This window comes from Acanthaster planci, linkage group LG03 (genome assembly GCF_054643075.1).
Source record: "Acanthaster planci isolate LZ-2023a linkage group LG03, COTS_SCS, whole genome shotgun sequence".
Taxonomy (NCBI): Eukaryota; Metazoa; Echinodermata; class Asteroidea; order Valvatida; family Acanthasteridae; genus Acanthaster; species Acanthaster planci.
Genome location: NC_141779.1, coordinates 17,729,795 through 17,752,237, shown reverse-complemented (window position 1 = coordinate 17,752,237; position 22,443 = coordinate 17,729,795). Strand labels below are relative to the sequence as shown.

Below are 22,443 nucleotides of genomic sequence, written 5' to 3'. Positions count from 1 at the left end.
TGTTTGCTCGTTACCCAGTTACTAGCAGGTGGGATGGTTATTGATTGATGGATGTTTTTCGGAGTTATCGATTTGTCTCAAAAACAATGGAAATTTCAACGTTTGGGAGGTCGTCTTTGTCATGAAACTGTTGAAGTAGTAGCTGTGTATTCCGTGTAATAATTAATGAACTCCTTTGCAAAGTTGTTTGAAAAAAATGCAGTGAATTGAACGTTTTGCGTTGACTTCGTGCGCGTGGAGTTTCATGTCACGGTCCTTTGCTCCTGGCTGGCCTTGCTACAGGCACTGAGCACTGGCTCGTTCATGGAAGGCCTCAAGGCTGACGTAGAGACTGGATGTAGGGATTGGGCACCGTGGTAGCAAAGCTGCCGTGAACGTCAGGTAAACCCAACAATGGCCAAGTCCAGTGGCTTCTTCCATTTTAATGCAATGCACGGACTGAAGTCCATCATTTCCATGATATGCGATTGCAAATGCTTTCCTGCAGTGACCAGAAAACAATAAAAACTTATATTAAAATGTCCTGGTTAGTGAAAAAGAAATTGAGGTAAGTGATTTGAAATTCATTTTGCAATAACAAACTTTTACCAAGTCCCCATGTTTACATTGTCATTGAGAATCTGTATTGCAAAGTAGAATTTGGGCCCACAGCAGTTTGGGGGCTTTTTCCTTGGGAGAAAAAATCCTTCAGAGCCAGAGATATCAAAAAGTAAAGTGAAATAGCCTTCAGTTTAACTTGAAATTTTATTTGTAAAACACTAATCCTAACAGTCCCCTATCTTCCACCTGTTTGGAGATATAAAACAGCCTAGCATTCCATGGGGTAAATAGAGGTATCACAGCTGTGGGTGCGAAGAGGACTAGGCCCTATATGGCCTGATAATTGTCCAAATAATGTGGGGCCCCATTTACTGCCTTGTGTACCCTTTTCTAAAATGAAGTGATTTCTTTTAGTTACCCGGTAGGCCTACATGTACATCTTGGATATCCAAAAAGCCCACGTGCACACAGGTGAGAGTTTGGAGCCATTCAGATGGGCGTGTAATTATACTCGGACAGAGATGGGAACAGAAACATGATTGACTTTTCTGCTACAGCTTAATACTGCATTTATTTCTTACTTGAACCTGCAATTGATAAGGAACTCCAAAAGAAATAAACCATATAGCCTTGCTCTGTGAAGAAACCACGACCTTTAACATTTGGCAAGGAGCTGGCTACCAAACACTGGGCAAACCGGCTAGACAGACACACCGGACATAACAGAAACATGTAAAATGGACTACCACGTCCATTCAAGACCCTATCACTCATATAAACCCATTGTGGCCACACCAAGGACACCTTACAGTCCTCCTTACCATCTTCCTTACCAACCACCACACCATGTGTACCAACATAACATGAACCAATAGGGTCCTTTGACCCTGATGCAGGTCAACTAACCGACCTCCACAAAGTAGACCTACATGTACCACATGTAACACACCTTGCCTCACGTTGAACATGTAATTTTATGTACAGTAAGCATTACATAATATCCAAAGTTTTTAAGGCCCTCGCACAGAATTAACCCCCAAGTTGGAGAACCAGGGAAAGTTGGCCCCCAGCGAAACAGAAGGGCACCATACTTGTAAAACTAATTTACCAATAATTGAGCCAGCATGCCCAATTCTGTCCTAATAATCATATTTCCTCAAGTTGGAGAATGAGGAGAATATGTTACATAGCCCCACCAGAACCGAAGGGCACTACATGCATTATTAGAGAAATCACCAATCCTTTGCTCTTACTAATAGAGACCCCTACTAAAAGTTGGCCCAATGATTTGAATTTATGCTCTGTAGCTTTTTTACTGTCATTTTCTGCCAAAAACTTCTACCTTAAAACAAAAGATACACCCTCAAATACGGTAGCCCCAACGAAACCAAAGGGCTCTGTAACAAGGTGGAAATATTGGGGAGGTGATGGGTTGAACTTGTAAACTTTTTTACATCAAAGCTGTGAAAAAGTGATTAGAAGTTGACAAACTTCCTGCTACTTAACCTCCAGCAGCCTGGAATGGCTGCAAGTTACCACAATGAATCGATCAGTGGCAGCCCCTTGCGACAATTCCGATTGGTCACTTACAGAAAACTTGGATCTCCCAAAACCATATATATACGGTTATAGCTTGGAATTGCTAAAGGCGCCAATCTCAAACAGTGCACACGACCTTTCACACGAACAGTGTGAGAGCTGACGTATGTGTATTGCCCGCTATCATGCATAAATAACAGCACAAAGTGACAATGTGTGCATGCTTACGTACATGTACTGTTCAGGCGAGGAACTTCAGCAGAAATAATGCATGCACAGGTACACCACCTCTCAAAGCATGGAAGCACAGATCAGAGCCTGAGTTCAATGAACCAGATGCCACCTCTTTAAGAAGCCAAAAAACCTCTTTGCTGAGTATAAAGCATTTGATAACTTGATAAAATGAATAATTCTATGCTAAAAGCACTGGCAGCAGAAGTGGGAGAAAGGGCAGGGGGGCCAGTGGCTTTCCCCCGGCCTCCCCACTTTGAAAATCGTTCTGCTGGCAGGGGGGGGGACACAGTGACCCCCCTGGTCTCCCCCTTTGCAGATCATTCCTTAACCTTTGGCTAATAGCGTGCACAGTTGCATCTGTTTAGATTTGTGCTTTGTTATTTTTACAGTGAATCATGAGTAACTTCAATGTTATGGCACCCAATGCTGGCCATTCTGCCATCTCACTGGGTGGAGAATGGAGGAACATCGACCAGATGGCAGTAAGTACAGAATTAAGCGAGGGCCTTGTTGACTTTCCTTGTGCAAGAACATTGGAGTGTGAATAGTGTCACTTCTTCTGATGAGTATACCCAACAAATTTTTCCTTCAATTTTGTACTTGGCTGGGAATGATCCTTTCCTGAAATTGTTTATGATCAACTGAATCACAAAAATGTTACTAACTATTCAGCACATCCACCGATTAATGAAGTAGCCAAATATATACATGGGCCACACTGTTTTATTGAACCGTGCTTCTTCTTTGCATGAGGCAAGAGGGGAGAAAGTAAAAGGTTGTGAATGGAGTTGTCTGTCAATTTGGATAAAGAGTATAGGGCTGGAACTCTATTCAACATTAACAGCCTATTGTGTGCAAAACCCCAGATCGTCTTGGGTTCTTCAATCTCTTTCATAATGGATCAAAAACCCTGAAGTGAAATCGTTTCTTCATAGAAATCAAGCAAGTTAATTAGAACGGTTTGTTACTCTAATTTGGAAACCACTTAGCTTGTAAAGATCTTACTTTGGCATCACACGCCTTGGCTGTTTTATAATGGTTTTAATTTGTGAGACATTTTAACAGCTTTTTGTCTGATTGCCCTGATGTTTTTGTTAGACATTTTTTAATCTCCTTAGTGTTCAGTACTTCACACATGATTGACTTAGAGTTCCAGTACACCTTGATTACACACTGTTGCTGCTAAGCATATGCAGGTAGTGAAGAGTATAAATCATTACTTTAAGTGTTGGACCGGGATGGTTGAAGTGTACATTTTTCAAGATGTACTTTGCGTTGGGGAGATGTTAATTTTAATTAACAGGTTTTGCACTTGCAATGTGTACATCGGTGTAAGGGCAAAACCTGTAATTAAAACTAACATCTCCCTGATGCAAAGTAACACTGTCCGCTGCTACATCTTACTCGGACCGGCCAGACGGCCCTGACAAGTTCGGTGGTCGAGTGGTTAAAGACGTCTGCACTAGTAAGCAGGAGGTCATGGGTTCGAGTCCCACCCGAGTAAGCTAGTGAATTTTTTCGTAAGCTGTCAGACAAGCACTGAGTATACAGTGTTTATGAATTGCGTCTGTGTAAGGGCAAAACCTGTGATTAAAATGTACATATTCTGATGTGCTGTGATGGTTTGGCCATTTAACCAGTACTGTGAAAACAGGATGTCGACAGTTATTTTACATAATCCCTTTTCCCCTACAGGCCAATAAGTATAAAATGAGTGGACTGGCTAACAGGTCCAAGAAGAAAAGCAAGGCCAAGAGCAGTGGACAAGGCGACCAAGCAAGACCTAAGTAAGGAGTCCAGTTTTGTCTTGCAATCATAAATAAGTTCCCAGAGCTTTCAGTTTGGAACTCGGTCACTCATGAATCGTGTTCAGACTAATCCAAGGACATGCTGTTGTGACAGCACAAAACTTACCGGCATGCACATGTTGTCCACTTTCTTAAACTCAAGATGCCGTGTTTTGACAAGTTCCGTCACCTTCCCCACCCCAAGTGGGACCAAAAGAGGGCGCAATTTTTCTAGCAGCACTTCGTTGGGTCATGAGTGATTATAAAATGCACATGTTATCATGTTGCTGCCAACAAGATCGCATGTAATTGAACACTCCTTACTGGTAATGCTCATAATCTTGTCAACTGACGAGGGGGTGCTTCTGCTCAAGGCAGATTCATTGCCGAGACATCAAATCTTTCCAACCTGCAAGCACGTGAGTTACCCCTTGCAGTAGTGGTTTTCAACTTGGGTCTACAGCATTTACTTTTGTTTTACTACTTGGGGTCAAATTTCTTGATTAATAAGAACCTGTGCTAGTGTGCTGTAACCTGTATACCTGTCAAAGCCTCTGGCTAGCTGCTATAAACTCTTCCTGTAGATGCCTGCATTACTCTTAGCCACAGCCAAGACTTTGGGATGCAACTGCACTACTGTGCATTTGTGACTGTACAAGCCACAGTGTAGTCGTTTGCTCTTTGTAGAGACCTGGCTGCCTCTGCTTCCCTCTGTGTAACTCTATGTGCAGTGGGCATGGCTGAAACTGAAGTGACATAACACGAACTGTATAGAAATCACTGTCCCAATCACTGGACTGGTTTGATCTCTTAGTCATTCTGAAACTTTGTCTGTCAGGTCAGAGCCAAGCTCTGAGCAAAGGAGGAACTCCTCCCCGATGAGTCAAGCGCCATCCAGTAGCGCCCCTCCTGGTGTCAAGCCAAGATGTGAGAGGGTGTACGACGTTGAGCAAGAACCTACGGCAAGGAAACAGCTGGAAAACCACCTGCCATTGAAGAAAACTAGGGCTGTGTCACGAGAAGAACAAGTGGGTCAACTTCTTTCTTTTTATAAGGACAAGGTTTATTGGACCTTCTGATAGCTTGGGGAGGATGGATGACATGGAATCCACACTCCCCCCCCAGAGCCCCCAATATGAGCTGCCTCATTCCGAATCTCTTAAAAACGTGAAGTACAGGGAAGAAATGTGTTATGAGTAGAGCTTTTTTTAACCCAGTCAGACAAAGTATTTTGTTAGGATGGTCATTTGTAGTTCACATTTTCCCACGAGTCCATGCATTGAGCATAGTCACAGGGAAAAATTAACACTTTGACCTACCTATCTTGGAAAAATGGACTTTTGTGAGAAAAGTGTGGTAAAAAAGCATTAGTATGACATCTGAGAACATGTGGAAGGAGGGGGGGAGATTCTGTCATTATAACTCCCTTTGCCATCTCCGCGACACACTCAAAATGAGTGTCCCACATTGTCATTTGTAGAGAGAGAAATGAGCAGACTATAAGAATGGTGTAAATTTGACAAGCATTACCAACTTTTTTCTTTTGATCTTGTTTGCACCAGTTACATAGTGCCAGGCAGTACCGGATAGGTCCGGGTATGGTCCTTACGAAGGGCAGAAGCAAGGTAGCAGTGACTATCAACACAGGGGAAGAAGAGGAAGTACCGAGGACCATACCAAGGATGCCACACCAGGGGTGAGGACTAAGTACTTGACAGTCTGAGGACTGCTTTAAAAGTACACTACGCGAAAAGAAAGATAGCAAAAAATGGCAAATGTCATGTGACTAGCTCGGCCAATCAAGATACAGAGTCTGTTTGTGAGGTGTTATGAAAATATCTGTACATGATCCAGTGGTGGATAAGCAGCATAGGGCACCAAGAGGTTTGGGTTTTCTGCAAGAGTGTACTGAAGTACACTTCTTTAATTAATTACCCATTTTGGTATCAGGACAGTTGGGAACCTGCAGGAATTGTTACTTCTTTTGAAAGTCTAAAAATACTAAAAAGTTAAGCTGTTACCATGCAATTCCCAATTTTGGGGGGGGTTCATTTATGCAGTAAAAGATTGTGTATTTCGGAAGTGATTGTAGTTTTGCAGCCCAGTGGAATCAGATTGTTTTCATTTGCAAATCTTGACCGTCAAGAATTGCCTGTACTATTTCAAAACTTCTGTAAAATGGCTGAGTTCCCACAAGGTGTGAAGTGTTACATGTGTATAATTTACTGTGATACTATTTTGTTTGTTTTTCTTTATTTTCCTTACAGGCCGTTTGTTGATCCAGAGAGGTAAGATGAAATTCTTGATCCTTCTTAAAAATCAACCTATGTTTTTTTTCATTCTGAAATCTGCAGTTTTTCTGTCTGAACGTATCTGTAAGAAAGGTGATTTTTTGGGGGGGAACAATTTCATTTTGCTTTCCAAAGCTCTTATAAAGCCCTAGAATTTAGCCTCAGCCCCCAGAAAGGCTGCAAAAAGGTTATGTAAAAAAAAATCCCAAATGTTTAATCCTCCAGAAGATCCCCCGCCCCCACTGAAAATTTGGTCTTAGATCCACCTATGCACTGATATGATGATTGTTTGTAAAACACAGTCACATGAATCTCGCACTCATTCATTCAATATATTCACTCATTGTGTGGTTTCAACACCCATTCAGATCATACTATTGGGTTTGGCCAACCACATGCCAAAACTGGAACACATTTAATTTCAAACTGTTTGGAAGAATCCGGTGACCATGGTAACCCTGTCACTGGTCATTTGCCGTGGCCCATGCCAGTGGTAGAAAGCTGTGTGATAACTATTGTACTTGGCCACTGTTCAGTGACATTCGCTTTGTACAAATCTTACACGGTGCTTTCTGCCTGTTTGAGGAGGCCATGGGAAATGTCTAGAGAGATGTCGCTGGATTCATCTATTGGAGGAAATTAATTCCTTGTACCAGCCAACTTGAATTACATTTGATTCAAACCCCACCCAAAAAACATCATGTGGCGATAATCATGTTTGATCACCTCTTAGTGATCTTGCATTGCCCTCCTTGTTGGTGAGGCTGTTTTTTGATTGTGAAATTTGGGATTGATCGCAGGGTCAGAGTCAAACTCAATGTCAAAACTGTTTGGAGTTGCCCCAGCCTACATACCAACAATATATGTGTACATTCAAGGCATAAAGTGTGAGCTTAGTCACCAAGGAATACAGTGCACTGCATGTACATGTACACAGTTCGTATTCAGTTTACACTTGTTTTGTTGGAAACCATGTTGTCACTATTGATTAGTTAAAATGCTCTGTTTTTTGTGTTTTGTTTTGATTCTTTCTTCCACTTCAAGTTCACTACAGCGATCCACACATTGTTGACACATTTTTGAAAATAGCTTGTATAAAAAAGAACTACATTTTGTAGCTCAAAAATGTATATTTTGTAGCTCAAATTCTATTTTTTTAAACAAAATGTTTTGTTCAACACTTTGTATTGGGTGTTGAGCACTAGAAACAAAAACAAAATAAATTTGAAAAAGAAAAAAACAGACTTCTAGATTTGTAAAAAAAACTGATTGTTGAAGAAAATAATTGGCACCCGTAAATAGTGCATAAAATTATTTAGGTAAAAGAGGAATTTGACAGCTGGTTTGGCAAAAGAGTTGGAAGGCTTCGGAAATTTTGAACATGAAGGTAAAATAGCAGTTCCATGACCTGTCTATTTGTGCATGCTTTTTTCCTTTAAAATTAATCCAACATTTCTGTCAAAGTAAAATGGACTCTGACATAAAAAAAATTGACAAAAGTGTCAGCCCTACACTCCTCTTGAACATTTCCATGTTCAGCTGCAGTTTCTTCTAATGCACAAGTTTATTGGCAATTTCTCTTCTGGAACTTTTTTATTTTGCACATTTTTGCTTTAAGTTATCACAGTCTTTACGGCAAGACTGTGGTAATCTCTTTGACTTTGATCTCGAGAGACTTGTAAATTTGTATCTGTTCCATAAGTGCCTGTGGAGTGTGCCCCTTGGCCAACATATGACAGAGTGTCCTGACTGGTTATGGCCGATGGACCAAAACTCTACCACGTGGAATTTAATTAAAAGCTCGTTCCAGATGCACCCCCAATTTCCAACATTTTCAAATTTGGCAAATGATCTTTGTCTGGAAGGCACAGCCTCAAGCAGCACATGATATTGGCTATGGCTGAAAAAGTGCACATGTCTATGGGAACTGGCAGCAGCCAGTAGCCAGTGGGTAGGTTTACATGTATGTATTCCCTGCTGCAAACACAACTCTGATACAGTTTTGCATTAGAAAGTGTCACTCTGACAAGTACCTTGGCCATCAGAGCACCATTGCGGCACGGAGCAGTGTTAGCTATAAATGGAATGCTGTTTTACCTTCAGTCCACATGCACACTCCCAGTCTACATGCACTCTAACCACTGCTGATATGATTTCTCATTGCAAACAAATGGAAAACTTACAGAACTTGCTAGAACTTTTACCATCTTCATAATGTTCAATAATTTCAGCTGTGTTCGTATTCTCAGAATGATTTTTTACTTTAAATGATAAAATGATTGACCAATGAAATTGATGCTTTTCATCAATGTTCTGTATTTTGCGGAAATTAATTTCCCTTGCCCGTTAAAACTTAGAGCAGTTTTGGTTTCAAGAGTCCATTTTATTTTTCATTGGTAACTGGAAACTGACATTTATTTTTAAAATTCACTCTTTGGGCCGGAGTTGAATTATCACTCGTTTTTACCAGCTCCTTCCAGTTAATAACAGCTCTCATACTCATGCAAGCCTTTTGAGCTAACCAGTATCCTACAAGTCATATCTTTGGTACCTGCATTTATTTTTGTAATTGACTGGGTATGAATCTTTTTTTAAAATCACTTGCCCAAAACTGAATAAACTTTTTTCATAATATATCCATTTTTATTTATGTTTCCGTGTTTAAGCATAATAAATTCATATTGAACATCTCCATGCATGTTGAACATCTCCAGAAAAGTCTTGAGTGCCAGGAACAGCATGAAATCAATCCATACACTGTAACAGCTGCTGCAATGTCATCATTGGAAACTGATATGTCAAGAAAGTGCTACAAGATAAACACAAATGACTCTCGGGCCGTGTCCAAAACGGGCTTCCAGAGCTACGGCTAGGTCTATTGTCTACACATCTCCACGCATTTCCAATGGAGTGAAGACCTAGACCTAGCTCTAGACAAGCGATTCGGATGCAGCCTTAGTAACTGAAGCAGGCACGGCTGAACAATAGATTTAAAAGTTGAAATAAGCCCCCCTCACAAACTTATCAGTCTGGCCTCTTGAAATTTAGCGTACTCCCTTTCCTGTGAACTTTTTCAGCCATAGGAACTCATCGAATTTCTAGATTTCTCAAAGTGTGACAAAATTAAATTCTCAAATATCAGGAAATGTTGAAAAAAAAAATGTTGGTAGATCACCAGTCCACAGATCTGCAAATGGAAAGGATCCATTCTGCACGCACATGTACTCCTGCTTTTGTCTGTTCTAGCTTTGAAACAACCATCCAACAGATTTTCCACATGAATCACCCTTTTAGCCCTTGACATCATACTTCCATGTACATAGGTTCCTATTATTAACAATAATGAGAACCGTTTTTTATGCTCTGTTGCTCAGTTTTTGGATAAGAATCGTTGTGTTGATTTAATGTTCACCTTACTGTGTACATCTTCATGCATTTCCTCTCTGTATTCTTTACTAATCATAAAATGTGTCAAGATTGTATATGATGCTTCTAACAGTATGGTTTCTCTCTTTTTTGTCTCATGTTTCACTTTTGCTGTGTGTCTTCTTGGTGTTGGGACTACTGCACTGGAATTCAACTAATTCTGTCAACTATTGCCATGGCAACGATGCACTCCTTAAAAAAATTGTCCAAATTCACTTTCATCGATTGCCTGTTAACTCCTGTGGGTTTTTTAAATTTCTGGGGTGGTGCGCTGTTATACTTGTCGTATTCTACATAAAAAGTGAGAATTTGTATCACTTGTTCCGGCAAGAAAATCCTGGTGCTCAGTCAAAACTGCAAAAGCTCCTTCATCAGAGCTTAATGTCCGGAGGCGTAGACCTATTAAGTCTTTTCCCTGAAGATGGCAATGAAACTAATGTCCCGCCAGGTTATAGGGCGAGAACCCCTAGACCAAACACAAGGGCATCATCTACTGCAATGAGCATACAGTAAGTGCATCTGTCGGTGGCTTGGATTCTATTAACTTACTTCCAAGTTACTTATTTTCAGTGCTGCTGTATCTTGTCTGAGTGTAATTTTGTCTAATTGTCGACACTAATAATGTGAAGAGATAAACAATAGATAACTAATAATGTGTTGTAACCCGAGTCCTGAGGCAGAAAATATGTTCAAAGTATGCATTTCGTGATCTGAATTTCACAAGTGTATAAGGAGTGGTCATGTCTCCAAAAAGGAATGTTTCTGTACAAATAATCCCCTGCAAAAATGCATTTTTAAGCAGACAGCAAACTTCTACATTATTTTATGGGTTTTAATTTCATATAGGTGTACTTGCAGTGTTGTGGGTTAGTCTTCACAAGTCAAAGTCAATCACAAGCCATCCACTCTTAAGTCATGAGCTGACGTTGATTTATGATTTGATGTAGAATTAACTCATGATTCTACCTGCGATGGATAGGCTTTACTCCATTTCTATGCATTTAAAGATAATTCTGAGAAAATCTCAGTACATGTGTAGGTGTTGCAAAGATGCTCATTGGTGGCTTTATTTGCAAGTTTAGGGGTAGAAAATGTTGAAACTTTCGATTACAATGGCAAGAATTTTTCACCTACGTGTACATAAAAGAGTAAGGAACTTTGGGCAGTTGTGGATATTCAAAACTTAACTGTCATCCCTTTTTTTTTTCTAAAAACCTACATCATGGGTAGTGAATTTTTCTCCCCAACCCTCCCAATCAGTGTCTTGGCTTATTTTGCTCCCTGGTTCACAGAGAGGCTCTTATTGCACAGTTGCAGCAGCAGGTGTCTGATTTGACACTCTTCTTGGAGGAAGAGAGACTCAACCACAAGGCAACTAAAGATAAGGTAAACAGACCAGCCAAAGCAGAAGTGTGATCAGAATAATTGATCGCAGTTAATCACAACTTCCAACCACGAGTGAAGTCGCAAGATACTCCCAGGAACAATGGCAAAGCCATTGCTGTGTCAGTTATGTCCCATGGATGCTACTTGTGACCAAAGGCAGAGAGCTAACAGTGGGGCACATGCCCTCCCCCCTCCAGGACTCCCTGCTCCTTGAATGCCTTTATTTGAAATTTTAAAATTTACACAACCTACTACGGGCTGTTGTTAATTGACTGAGCCCCCCCCCAAAATGCGCTGTCCCCTCAGTAGTTAGAATAAGAATGAACTTATACATGCTTGAATGACATTGCTACAATATGTATCTGTAGTCATTCTTCGCAACATACTCCCAACAACCTGGGGCCAATTTCATAGAGCTGCTTAAGCACAAAATTTGCTTAAGCGCAAAAAACCTTGCTTAAAAAACAAAGGTTACCAGCTCAAAATCTATGTGATTGTCATGCGAACCAAAAGACAGGTGAATACCAGTCCAAAACAATATATATCACATGGAGTTTTGGCTGGTAACTTGCTTTGTCAAGCAAGGATTTTTCACGTTTAAGCAAATTTTGTGCTTAAGCAGCTCTATGAAATTGGCCCCTGCAGCTGTAAGAGAACATGTTTAGAGTTGCTGCCCAAAGTCAACACACAGACAGAGGTTTGCAGCAAGTTAAGGACATTGGAGATTGAATCAACCGGGTGGTTTTTCTCAATGATTTGAATGCAGTAAGAGAATGGCAAATAGCCTCCAGGTAATAATTGGTTCCTGTCCATTGCATCGTAGTTGGCAGGGACTCTGAAGGAGAAGATTCAAGATGTTGAGAGGAAGCACATGGAGGAATTGAGAGCCTTGCAACAGGATCAAGACGAGCAGCTAGACCTGATGAAACAGCTACACAGCAAGGAACTGGAACACCACAAGTCAGCCAGCAATGCTGTACTAGGTGTGCTGATAAGGCTTGGGTTATAAGCTTGAATTATTTCAGGGAGATGATTAACATATCTGCCTTGAGCAGAAGCACCTCGTCATAGGTTTTCAAGAGCCATATTGGTTGGGAGCGTGTTGCTACCATGACGCAGGCATTTTATAGTCATTTGTGAACCATTGAAGCTCAGTTCTGACCAAAGGAGCTTCCATTGTTAAGAAAATTGCGCCCTCTCTTGGTCCAGCTCGAGGCTCATAGAGACAATTCGCAGTACCACTCAAGTGTCGCTGGAGGGCTCAAATCAAATGGAAGCATACATGTTATTCTTGGAAAATACTCCTTTGCTTAGCATTTGTGCACAAAAGTCATACCTTGTCCATGCTTTCACATTCACAACATCGCTTTAGATTATCTACACACTTGATGTCCAACTTCTTTGAAAGACTGTAGCTGGTAAAGCGTTGCAGAGTTGCCAATGTGGACCCTTGAGCCAAAAATATACTTGTTTGGGGAACAAACATTGGGGGCCCACCATATCCATTTATTGTGAATTGTTCTTGTTGAAATTTTTCAAGAGCTATTTTCTTTGGGTGTGGAAGTCAACACCCCCAGAGACCAAAGGCCTTGAGCAGTGAACCGAATTAATTTTAGATATTATTTGAGGAAAGAACATTTGGAATTTTCTGACAGTCTCCTGACGACGGACTGAGCATGCAGTCCGAAACGTTGAGTATACTCCTGGTTCTTTTCAGAACCAAGCATACTCATAAGAGAGATATATTCCTTCGCATGGTGCTACCGCATGCCTTTCCACCTATTGTAGTCTTTCACCATGAATAGCTTGAAATTCCATTTGGAATTTTATCAGATAAATGCCAACGAGTTTAAAGAATGGAAATATCCAATGCAGCTGCTTTGTCAGATTGTTGCACTTCATTTGCCCTTGTTAATAATAGTTGTCAAAACGCAGAGACCTTCAGGAAATTGTCTAATCTATAGACCGACTCCAACAGCAGCACTAAATGTAACTTGGAGTTTGTCAACCAATGTAAATATTGAAGGCCACACATTTGGTCTGGGATTGTTGGCCTCGGGTAATGGAGAAGATGTAGAGAAAAGGTGCATCTGGTGCCTTAAAGCTGGGTAATACTTCTTGCAAATGGGAAAGTGAAGCTAATTTAACAGCTCAAAACGTTTGTTGTGAACTTGGCTCAAGTTGAAATGTAGTCAATATTGGCAAATTTTCTGCACAAATCTGTTATCTGACATCACAGTTTGGCACTCATGATTGCTTTCGCACTAAGCATGAACAGGCCATAAGTTGGTTCTTCGAATGCCTTGCTCCGATGCAAAGCCCTTGATCACAGTGCACCTTTAATGCGACATCTGTCGCCTTCTTTACATCAGCACGGATGAAAGGTGAGCTGGAGTTTTTGCAGGGAGCCTTTGAGGCTTACAAGGGCACCTTGGTACAGGACATGGAGGAGAAATGGGCCAAGAAGGAGAGCGACATGAAGATACGATTTCAAGAAGACATGGATAAGGCTTTGTATGAGCAGAGTGAGTACTATTCAGTATTCCATCTGTTCAGTTTTTCATTTGATCAAGTATTCAGTGTTTACTGGAAGAATTTTTGGTCAATAAATTACAGCTACATGTAGTTGAAATGATGCACAAAAAATACATGTTATAATTGTTATACTTGTTATAATAACTTTAAATTTTTTTAATTACTGTCATTGGTTGAGAGAAATCATATAATATTTTTAGCAAATATCAAAAGAAAAATACTACCACAAAATAAAAATGTTAACTGTCAGTCTCTCTCTCTCTCTCTCTCTCTCTCTCTCTCTCTCTCTCTCTCTCTCTCTCTCTCTCTCTCTCTCTCTCTCTCTCTCTCTCTCTCTCTCACTCTCTCTCTCTCTCTCTCTCTCTCTCTCTCTCTCTCTGTGTCCTTTTTTTTTCAAATGTTTTTTCAAATGTTGAAAAGAGTGTTCAAATATTCGGCCATCTTTCAAATAACTTGCTTGACAGAGATACATTACGTGGGTGAATAAAGATATTTATGCAGCTTGCTGATTAGCCTTCAGCTTTGCCAGTGAAAACAACGATGTCCGCTTTTGGAAGTTGAAATGAAACAGTATAAGAACACAACTGTCCTTACCATCCACAGGGACGGAGCTGTTAGAAGAGGCCACTAGAGATAAGAAAGCCATCAGTCGGGAATTCCAGCGACAAATCCAGATTCTCACGAGGGAACACAAGAAGGAAATAGAGGTAGGCAGATTGGCTTTGCATTATTGAAAGTGGTGAGGAAAGTGGTGGTGAGTGGTGAGGTGTATGAAGAAATCAGGTCAAAGTAGGAGATTGATAAGATGACTTGGGGTACAGATGTCAGGTATGATCCATTTGAGGTAAAAGTGATCAGCACCATAATATGCAGTGGGTTAATTCATCATTGCTGCCTGAAATCATGTTCATTATGTAATGACTCATTTTTGAAAATGGCAAATTTAAAGGAGGTACAGAAAGAAAAGTATGTTACATCACTGATTTGTGTACTGAGCAAAATACACCTTAGAATCAGTCACAAGATATCTTGTTTTGTTGGTATCCCACTTGTGTGTGAACAAGAAAATTGCAGCGACTAGACAATTTGTGTGAGTGTTAGCTCTCTGTTGTTAGATTGTAATGCCAAGAATCGATGAGTGCAGCATGGAAAAGTGAGGATTTTATTTGCGAGTGCCCGGGTTTAGTCTGCAGATTGGGATTGTCGGGAAACAGTGATCATCATGTGTCAAATTTGGGTTTGGGGAGTTTTTTTGCTAGAAGTGGGCTTTGTGTGAGATCAAGACAGAGCTCCTTGCTACTTTAGTTGCAGTGTTCCATGAGATTGACACACAGTAGCTCTACACTGGTTAGCATGTCTTAATGCACTGAGCATGCTAATGGGTTCATCTGCAAATGCAGAACGAATCCCATTGGGACTTTATGTGATTGCTTGGTGCATGACAGCAGCGATGTCCAAGTATCAGCCTAGCTTCCCTCGTTTTTAAAAATTTTTATTTATTTATTTATTTCGGTTTAAAAACGATATCAATTCAGTGAGTCTTAGGACTCATAATGATTGATTTACAAATATTAAAACCATTAAAATTATTAATAATTAAAATTCTGCCTGGAATCATGTTTTTACTTGAAGAGTTCACTGTAGCTCTAGCTAAATCATCTGTTCCTTGTGTTTGCAGCTATGTGAAGAATTCTGCACCCAATCGGTGTGTTTCATAGGTTTTATTCTTATTGAAAGAGATTATTTATTTTCTCTCTTGGACAGAACATGATGAACCGTTTCTCTAGTACCTCTACGGACGTGGCCAACTTGAAGCGAGCCCTGGAGCAGCTCAAGAGGGTTCAGACACAGCTGGATGAGAAGACAGAGCAACTGGCAGTGGCTCAGGACAGCCTGAAATCCAACCAGGAGGAGGTGCAGCAACTGGTAAGAGGAAGGGGTTTCTTTCACAACTTTTGCTTCGTCTTCGTAAAATACCTTTCTTCTGCTATAGAAGCATCTCAACCCCATATATGAGGGACGAGTGCACAGTTGTTTTCACTTGGAAGTAGGAGTAAATGTTTGAAACTGTGCAACTCAAGATCTAGGTGGAGTTGGAGTCAGAGCTGAGATTTGGAAAAGGGCCTCAGTCAAAGTTAGCTTATAAAAGTGTCTCAATTTCCGTAATCTCATATATTGCACATCAGTATTGAGTCATTTTAAAGGAAGGAAAATCCACTTAAATATATCTGGATGCCCCTTTTGTAAATATTCTTCACTTGTTGTTTATAATGCATTGTTGGAATGGCATGGTTTGATGTATTTAACAATACACAGAGAAATTCGTAAATTTGGGTCGCAAGTCGCAAGCAAAATGGCTTGTTAAAATGGTGTTGTTGCATTTGAAAGTACTTTGTCAGCACGCCAGTTTGTCATGACAACAGGTTGGAGTTAAGTGACTTTTCATAGATTGGAGTTCTATAGCTATTTGGCACACTTTGTGTTGTTTCTGACAGAAAGCCCAGCTGGTCACCTACAGGGAATCATTCCAGGACAAAGTGGATGAAGTGGATGATAAGTACAAGGAGCGAATACACCTGCTCATGACAGAAAATGGAGAGCTCAGGTAGGTCAGCTGTGCATGACCTGAGGATGGCTGCTGTGCAAGAATTAGATCACATCCAAAAGTTGTAGCTGAGGGCTAGCAGGAAGAGCATGTGAAGTTACTGCTAGTGGCTATGGCCACCTCTTATAGACATATGTTATACTTGCATCCACAGCCACTTCATTTGGACATGGCTTCACAGTCTTTATCAAGTAGGAAATAATGATCGTGTGTTCAGTCTGGACTCCATGTTCTCTGTATTGGCTGCAAGATGTACATTGGTTCAAGTAGGAGTTTCTGCATTACATATGTCTAATTCATTTATCTTTTTTGCCAAGCAAGGTTTTGGATGGTTGAGTTCAGCATTTTGTGGGCTGACCTAACCCCGACTTAATTCCTTTACTACCCAATATTTCTCTTGATATGTTTGTTACCTTTAAACTGTAAAGCTTAGGCCGTCCTATTTGTAAAAAGAGTAAGGTGTACTTCGGGATACTTTAGTTAGACGTCATCCGCGCATTGACGAAGCGTTCTTCCGCACGTTGTCCATGCGTTTTCCGATCGGTCTGGCGTTGCTAAGTAGGGGAAATCTGCGGACACAACGGAGGTGTGCGCTGAAGCCTGAGGGGTTAAATGAAGCAGGCAGCCATGTGCCCTTTTGTCATCACGACAAAAAGCATCATGAATAAGCATGATTTCTCTGGACCTCATGAATACCAACAGCTGTTCTGTGGAAAAGACGTCCCCCCATTTCCAGTATCCACATTTATTAAAGACGATGAGGTCATTACGTTTTTGCCAAACTTCGGTTCGGGTTGGGACGAGTACATGCATGTGCATATGTGCATGTACATGTATTGTACATATGCAATGGTCAATGCACATTGAGATATTTGGAGCTCGCTATAAACGTGCAGTAGTACTTCGGTGTGTAAATGATACATTAATTAATCCAAGTATTGAATCTCCTTTTCCATACCGTATCCATGAGCAACTTTGATTTCAACAGTTTGACACGTTTTTCAAAGTTTATTTAAGCGTTACAATTCCTTGGAATATTATCATCGGAGGTGGTGTGACATTTTCCAAAGGTTTTCGCCAACCAAAATGGTTGTGTGTAAACCATGCTTGACTCAACAGAACGATCAGAGGATATGTGAAAACAGTAAAAACAGTATTCTCAAATGGGAGGCTACTTTACCGGATACAAAATCAAATTGGATTTCGAGTGAATGTAGTTAATTTTTTTCACGAGCAGATTCAAGTACCAAACTGATATATACGAAGGACCCTTGCGTCAAGTCAGCATTCCTTTCCAGGATGGCGATCACGTCCAAGTTGCAAATTTGAATATTCCATCGGTCTTTTATAAGTGCTACAATTTTGACCACACGAAAGGAAAGTTTATTTGGCGCCTGTGTGCACCAACTATTGTCGCGCACAGAAGCACTGCTATACTCCACCTGGCAAAATCGTGGTTTTTTCCCTCCGGAGTTGCCCTGATCGATTGAACACGAGCCCAACTAATATCAGGATCCAATCAAAATTTGTTTTGCATGTTCATTTATGACATCATTGGCCTAATATGGAACGTATGGATGTGAATATTGGAGATTGGCATGCATAATGTTGGTCTGAATATGCATACGCACAATTGGATGTAGTGAGAATTTAGTACTGTTCTGCAGCTGAAATGCCGTACCTTGCGTGTCCTTGGTTGGTTATTAGTGAATTCTCACCATGTGTGTTTTACACATCATATGATCCAGGGCCATCGTACATTTACTGTACATACCTGCTATACGCACCACGTGTACTTATGCTCGCACATCTGCCGAGTGCGGATGCGGAATAAAATATACTGAAACTTGTTTTCCATTTTTGGTTGTGTTACTTTTTTATCAAGTTTTCTTCATTCCGTTTGCTACCAATACCATGCCATATCAAAGCTGAACATCCAAACCGACCAGTGCATGTGTGGTTCGGTTTGGTGTGGTTCAAAAGTGCCATGTTCTATGATTCTGGGCTCGATCTGGTGGTTGGGCTGCAGCAGTTGCTGTTGCTCTTGAAAGGTGGTTTAGCCGCTGGTCCCTTTTCTTTGTTCCTCCATGTGAGTGAATGTTTTGTAGGCATATCTCATGCTCATAAAACTTTAAACTCGGAACAAACCCAGTAATTGTTCTGATGGCAGTGCGTTTTTATGCTGTGACTTATTTCATGATTGTCAGACAGCTTTCTGCCCTGTGCTAGGGTGTGTAAGCCTATGGGATTTGTAAGATCTCAAAAACGGGACTGTCGAATTATCTTGAAATAGATTACTGTAAAGTAAGTGCGCAATAGTGTCAGACTATCTGTGAATTCTTGCCGCCAGAAATCCTGTCAATTTCGAGAAATTTTTCCAAAGATCATCCGGACGCACAATCTTTGGAAAATTTCAACTATTTCAACCATTAACGGGAGCTGTTGCAAGAGTCTATATCAATGGGTCATGTGCAAAATGCCAACGCGCCATCAGTACGCCTAAAGACATTATTAGCTAATAAAATAGATAAATAACCAAAACTAAGGACCTAAAAGAGAATTTGGACTGGTCTAAAATTAAACTTTATTTATGAAACTTCGGAAGTTTACGTCATGTAAATTTATCATTATCTTGGTATAACCCTCAAGACCTCTCCGGAGGAGCTCAGTGGCCAGTTTTTCTCAAACAGGATCTCCACTATCGAGACATTTAGCTGTCTAATTTTCCAATCACAGTAACTCACATGACCAAAATGCGAGGATGTGTGTAGTTACCACATTTGTTGATTTATGAAGTGTTTACTATGGGCGCTGATGGTGTGTGAACAGTTTTCGACCGACGTAGGCAGGCCTACGTGTGAAAAATGAACTGTACGTGGTCAATCGTGCACGTGTACATTCACAATGTACGGTGTGTCTGGTCACATAGTCACTGTGGTACTCATGCAGTCAACTCACTGCAGGATAAATCGTTGCTTGACAATTCTCAGCGTTGAATTTTTGAAGATGAAACACAAAGTTGAAGGTAAATTCGCAAACCACAATTACCATGCAAAGCGAGGAAAAGAATGTCTTTCTGAAGGGCCATAACTAGTCCACAGAGCAACCTAATCTGTGAACTGTCCTGGCAGGCAGGAACATCCTTCCGTCGATGGTGTTTTGCAAGACGAATTACACGAGCTGTGCTCTGAGTGTTAAAAATGAACAGTGTTTTCTCGATTTTTCTCAGAGCAGTGTACTCAAAAGCTGAAACAAGTCCCTTAAATGATACACAAAGTAAGTCACAAACCCCCAAATCGGTCAATTTTTGCAAATTGCCGCACATGCAAATCCTGTACAGTACCTAAATGTATGCATCCATTTTGAAATTCCCACAGGGCAGCCGGCTGTCTTCAGAAAAAAAATCTTGTGGTTTTCAAGTTAGCGGCTGATCGGCATTTTGTCGTTCTGACCAAGTTGAGCGGTTGGTCAGCGGAAGCCTGGCCACGTGCTAATTCAAAGGAATTTGCCCTGCCAAAGATTGCTGGCCAATACGCAGAAGGTCGCACGTATGCATAAAGCTTGCATGTTGCATTCCGTCCGCAGATCCGCCGGGTTGCTAACGGCTCTTTTGTTTGGCAGGAATTAGCGTGCTCTCCGTGATTCCGTGAAATGTCAGCATCCTGGAACACATGGACAATTCGGGGATGACATCATAAGCTTGTGTGCCTGTATTTTGCTGCTTGTGTTAAGTGTGATATTGAATCCTACTTTATAATTCAACTTTTCTTCAATTGGCAATACGGCCGTTTCACACATTTGTCGACAAAATGTGCGTTTGGAAAGGGTGGACAAATTTCGTGCATTATGATTGGCCAACGCGTTGCAAACTCTTGGAGGTGCACTGTTGTGATACGGCCGTATTGGCAATTCAGTGGCACTGCAAGTATTACTTCTTGTGTTCTACAGGAAACGCTACTTGCAAAAGTGCGATGAACTGTTTACTGAAAAGTCAGCAACTGAAGTGAAGAGAGTTGAGAAAGTGATGAACTCCAAGGAATTAATGCAGGTGTGTATTTGCATAGCTTGAAAGAAAAAACTAAGAAAACATTTGGAATTTGGGATAAAATTGCATCTTGTCAGCTACACACTTAGAGAAAAATTGTTTATTAGAGCTTTACCAGAGCTTATGATATCCAGCTGATGTTCTTTGTCAGGTAAGAGACTAACAAATTTCCTTGAACTGAACCAGACTTTGGTCTTGATTTCACTTTTGTTGTAGACTTAAGCACAGATTAGAGAGGTTTTTCATTTGTAGTACCTGGGTATTAGAGTAAATGTGCTTGGATTCCACAAAGTGGGTATTGATTACATATAATCAGTCATTTTTGGTTGCACAATAAAGAGAAAATTGAAGTGTTTGTTTTAATGTATCACCCAGTCAGGCATCCTGATGCAAACAGACATTATGTGGGTGGAAAAATTCTTGATTTACACCGTGCAAGGCTCTTCAAAGGTCTGTAACTCCAAAGTGGCTGTGGTGACTCAAGACTCATTGTCATGGTGGGACTCAAATGCATCCAAAGAGTTACTCAGGAGCACAAGTTTATGCCTAAAAACACAGGGTTAGAGCCATTGCTGAGAATGAATACAAGCCTTTTGGCATTTCCAGATGCTGGTGCATGTCAAGAATCGCTCCAATGTCAACTTGGCCTGCGCAGATCCCGCCACCGACAGTAAGCCCCGCATTCCCATCCTGCGCCCAGTCAGCGCTCCCAGCACCAAGCGAGAGGCCATGAAGGCCTTCCGGAAGGCTGGCGAGACAGAGCACCTAAGGGAAATTGCTGAGAATCGCAGGACCAGTGCCAGTACCAGGCGACCCCACACCACTATTGGTGGCCAGAGACGGAGCTTAACACCGGACTCCAGCGTGAATGGGTCCCAGGGGCCACTGTTTGTCCCTCTGGCAAGGGAGTCCTTATCTAACAGTTTTGTTTGACTGGACTACTTGCCAGTGATGTAAAGTGGTGCCTTATTTCTTAGACAGGTTACTGGCTCAAGTGTCCAGGACCTGATGCAACTGGAAATCGTGGATTTCTTTTCAGGAGATTAGGTGCAAGACTATGAGTGGTTCCACATTCCACAGTGGCACCTGATATTTGAAAGTATAGCCTGTTGATGCCATGTCATATATTGGCGCCTTAAATACAAGAAATTTATTTTATAAGTTTTATTTTTGTAAATTAGTGTAAATAGTTTGTCCAGTCAGCAGGTGATACTGACGTTTGTATATTGCATGTTTGGATATATTACACCATAGGAGGCTAGACATTCATGCAAAAGCACGGGCTAGCTGAATAACTTGGCAGGAAGTTAAACCAACAAGCCTCAACTATGCAAGCAATTTCATTTATGAATTTCTCCGAATTTGTTTGATCTATGCATGGGTTTTCTTCTTTTTTTTTAATTTTTGGATAATTCTCGTTTTTAATTTTGTTACAGACTGCACTGTGTGCTGTGGATAGTGTTGATGGAAACAGCTGAATTGTCATAATGTGAAAAGGTTGGTTGATTTTACGCCACTGTGTGCCTCGTTAAAATTCTTTTTAAATACCTGTTTCAATCGGTACCGATTATAATTTGATGCATTTTTCCAAGAAGAAACGGTGTTATTTCAGTTCCGATTTGCATTCCTTGAAAGTATAATTATGTTGAGTTATCCAATCACAGTTTCAATTTTACCTTCAAGTATCGGAAGACCAACCGCAAACACCTAAGGGAGTCTTATTTCAAGAGTTCTGCCTTTTTGGCATCTTCAAACTGCACCAAGCACCAAAAACTCCCAAATTCTTCTGGTCGCACCATGAGTTGTCACTCCACTGTTTCAAATATATGCATGTGGTTTGCATGCATCAGTGAAATAATTTGAAATTGTAGAGAGTAATTGTAATGAAATTACTATATCACGACAATCAATATGTATTTACTTTTTTAAACTTCCTATTCATGTGACATGATGACCTCACAATTTTATGATGACATATAATAAAATATGATGTGATAAAATGTGTATTTTACTAAATACATTTTCCCCAAATAGGTTAACAGCGTCTTAAAAACA

The 22,443-nt window shown here is 40.7% G+C and overlaps 1 protein-coding gene across 4 annotated transcripts; it reads left to right on the top strand.

Moving 5' to 3' along the window:
* Positions 1-19: 19 nt before the first annotated feature.
* LOC110991134 (flagellum-associated coiled-coil domain-containing protein 1-like) lies at positions 20-22,388 on the top strand. 4 transcript variants are annotated; one of them, XM_022256334.2, is made up of 15 exons: positions 20-381; positions 2,703-2,795; positions 4,009-4,100; positions 4,939-5,128; positions 5,663-5,796; positions 6,368-6,388; positions 10,120-10,326; positions 11,110-11,203; positions 12,027-12,186; positions 13,576-13,728; positions 14,342-14,445; positions 15,503-15,664; positions 16,234-16,343; positions 20,292-20,391; positions 20,995-22,388. In XM_022256334.2, exons 2-15 carry the CDS (start codon positions 2,709-2,711, stop codon positions 21,319-21,321), a joined length of 1,941 nt encoding a protein of 646 aa, XP_022112026.2. In that variant the 5' UTR covers positions 20-381; positions 2,703-2,708; the 3' UTR covers positions 21,322-22,388. The 4 variants fall into 4 exon arrangements, with proteins under 4 accessions (XP_022112026.2, XP_022112029.2, XP_022112028.2 ...); XM_022256336.2 differs by lacking the exon at positions 20-381 and adding an exon at positions 414-547; XM_022256335.2 differs by lacking the exon at positions 20-381 and adding an exon at positions 875-1,011.
* The last annotated feature ends 55 nt before the right edge of the window (positions 22,389-22,443 follow it).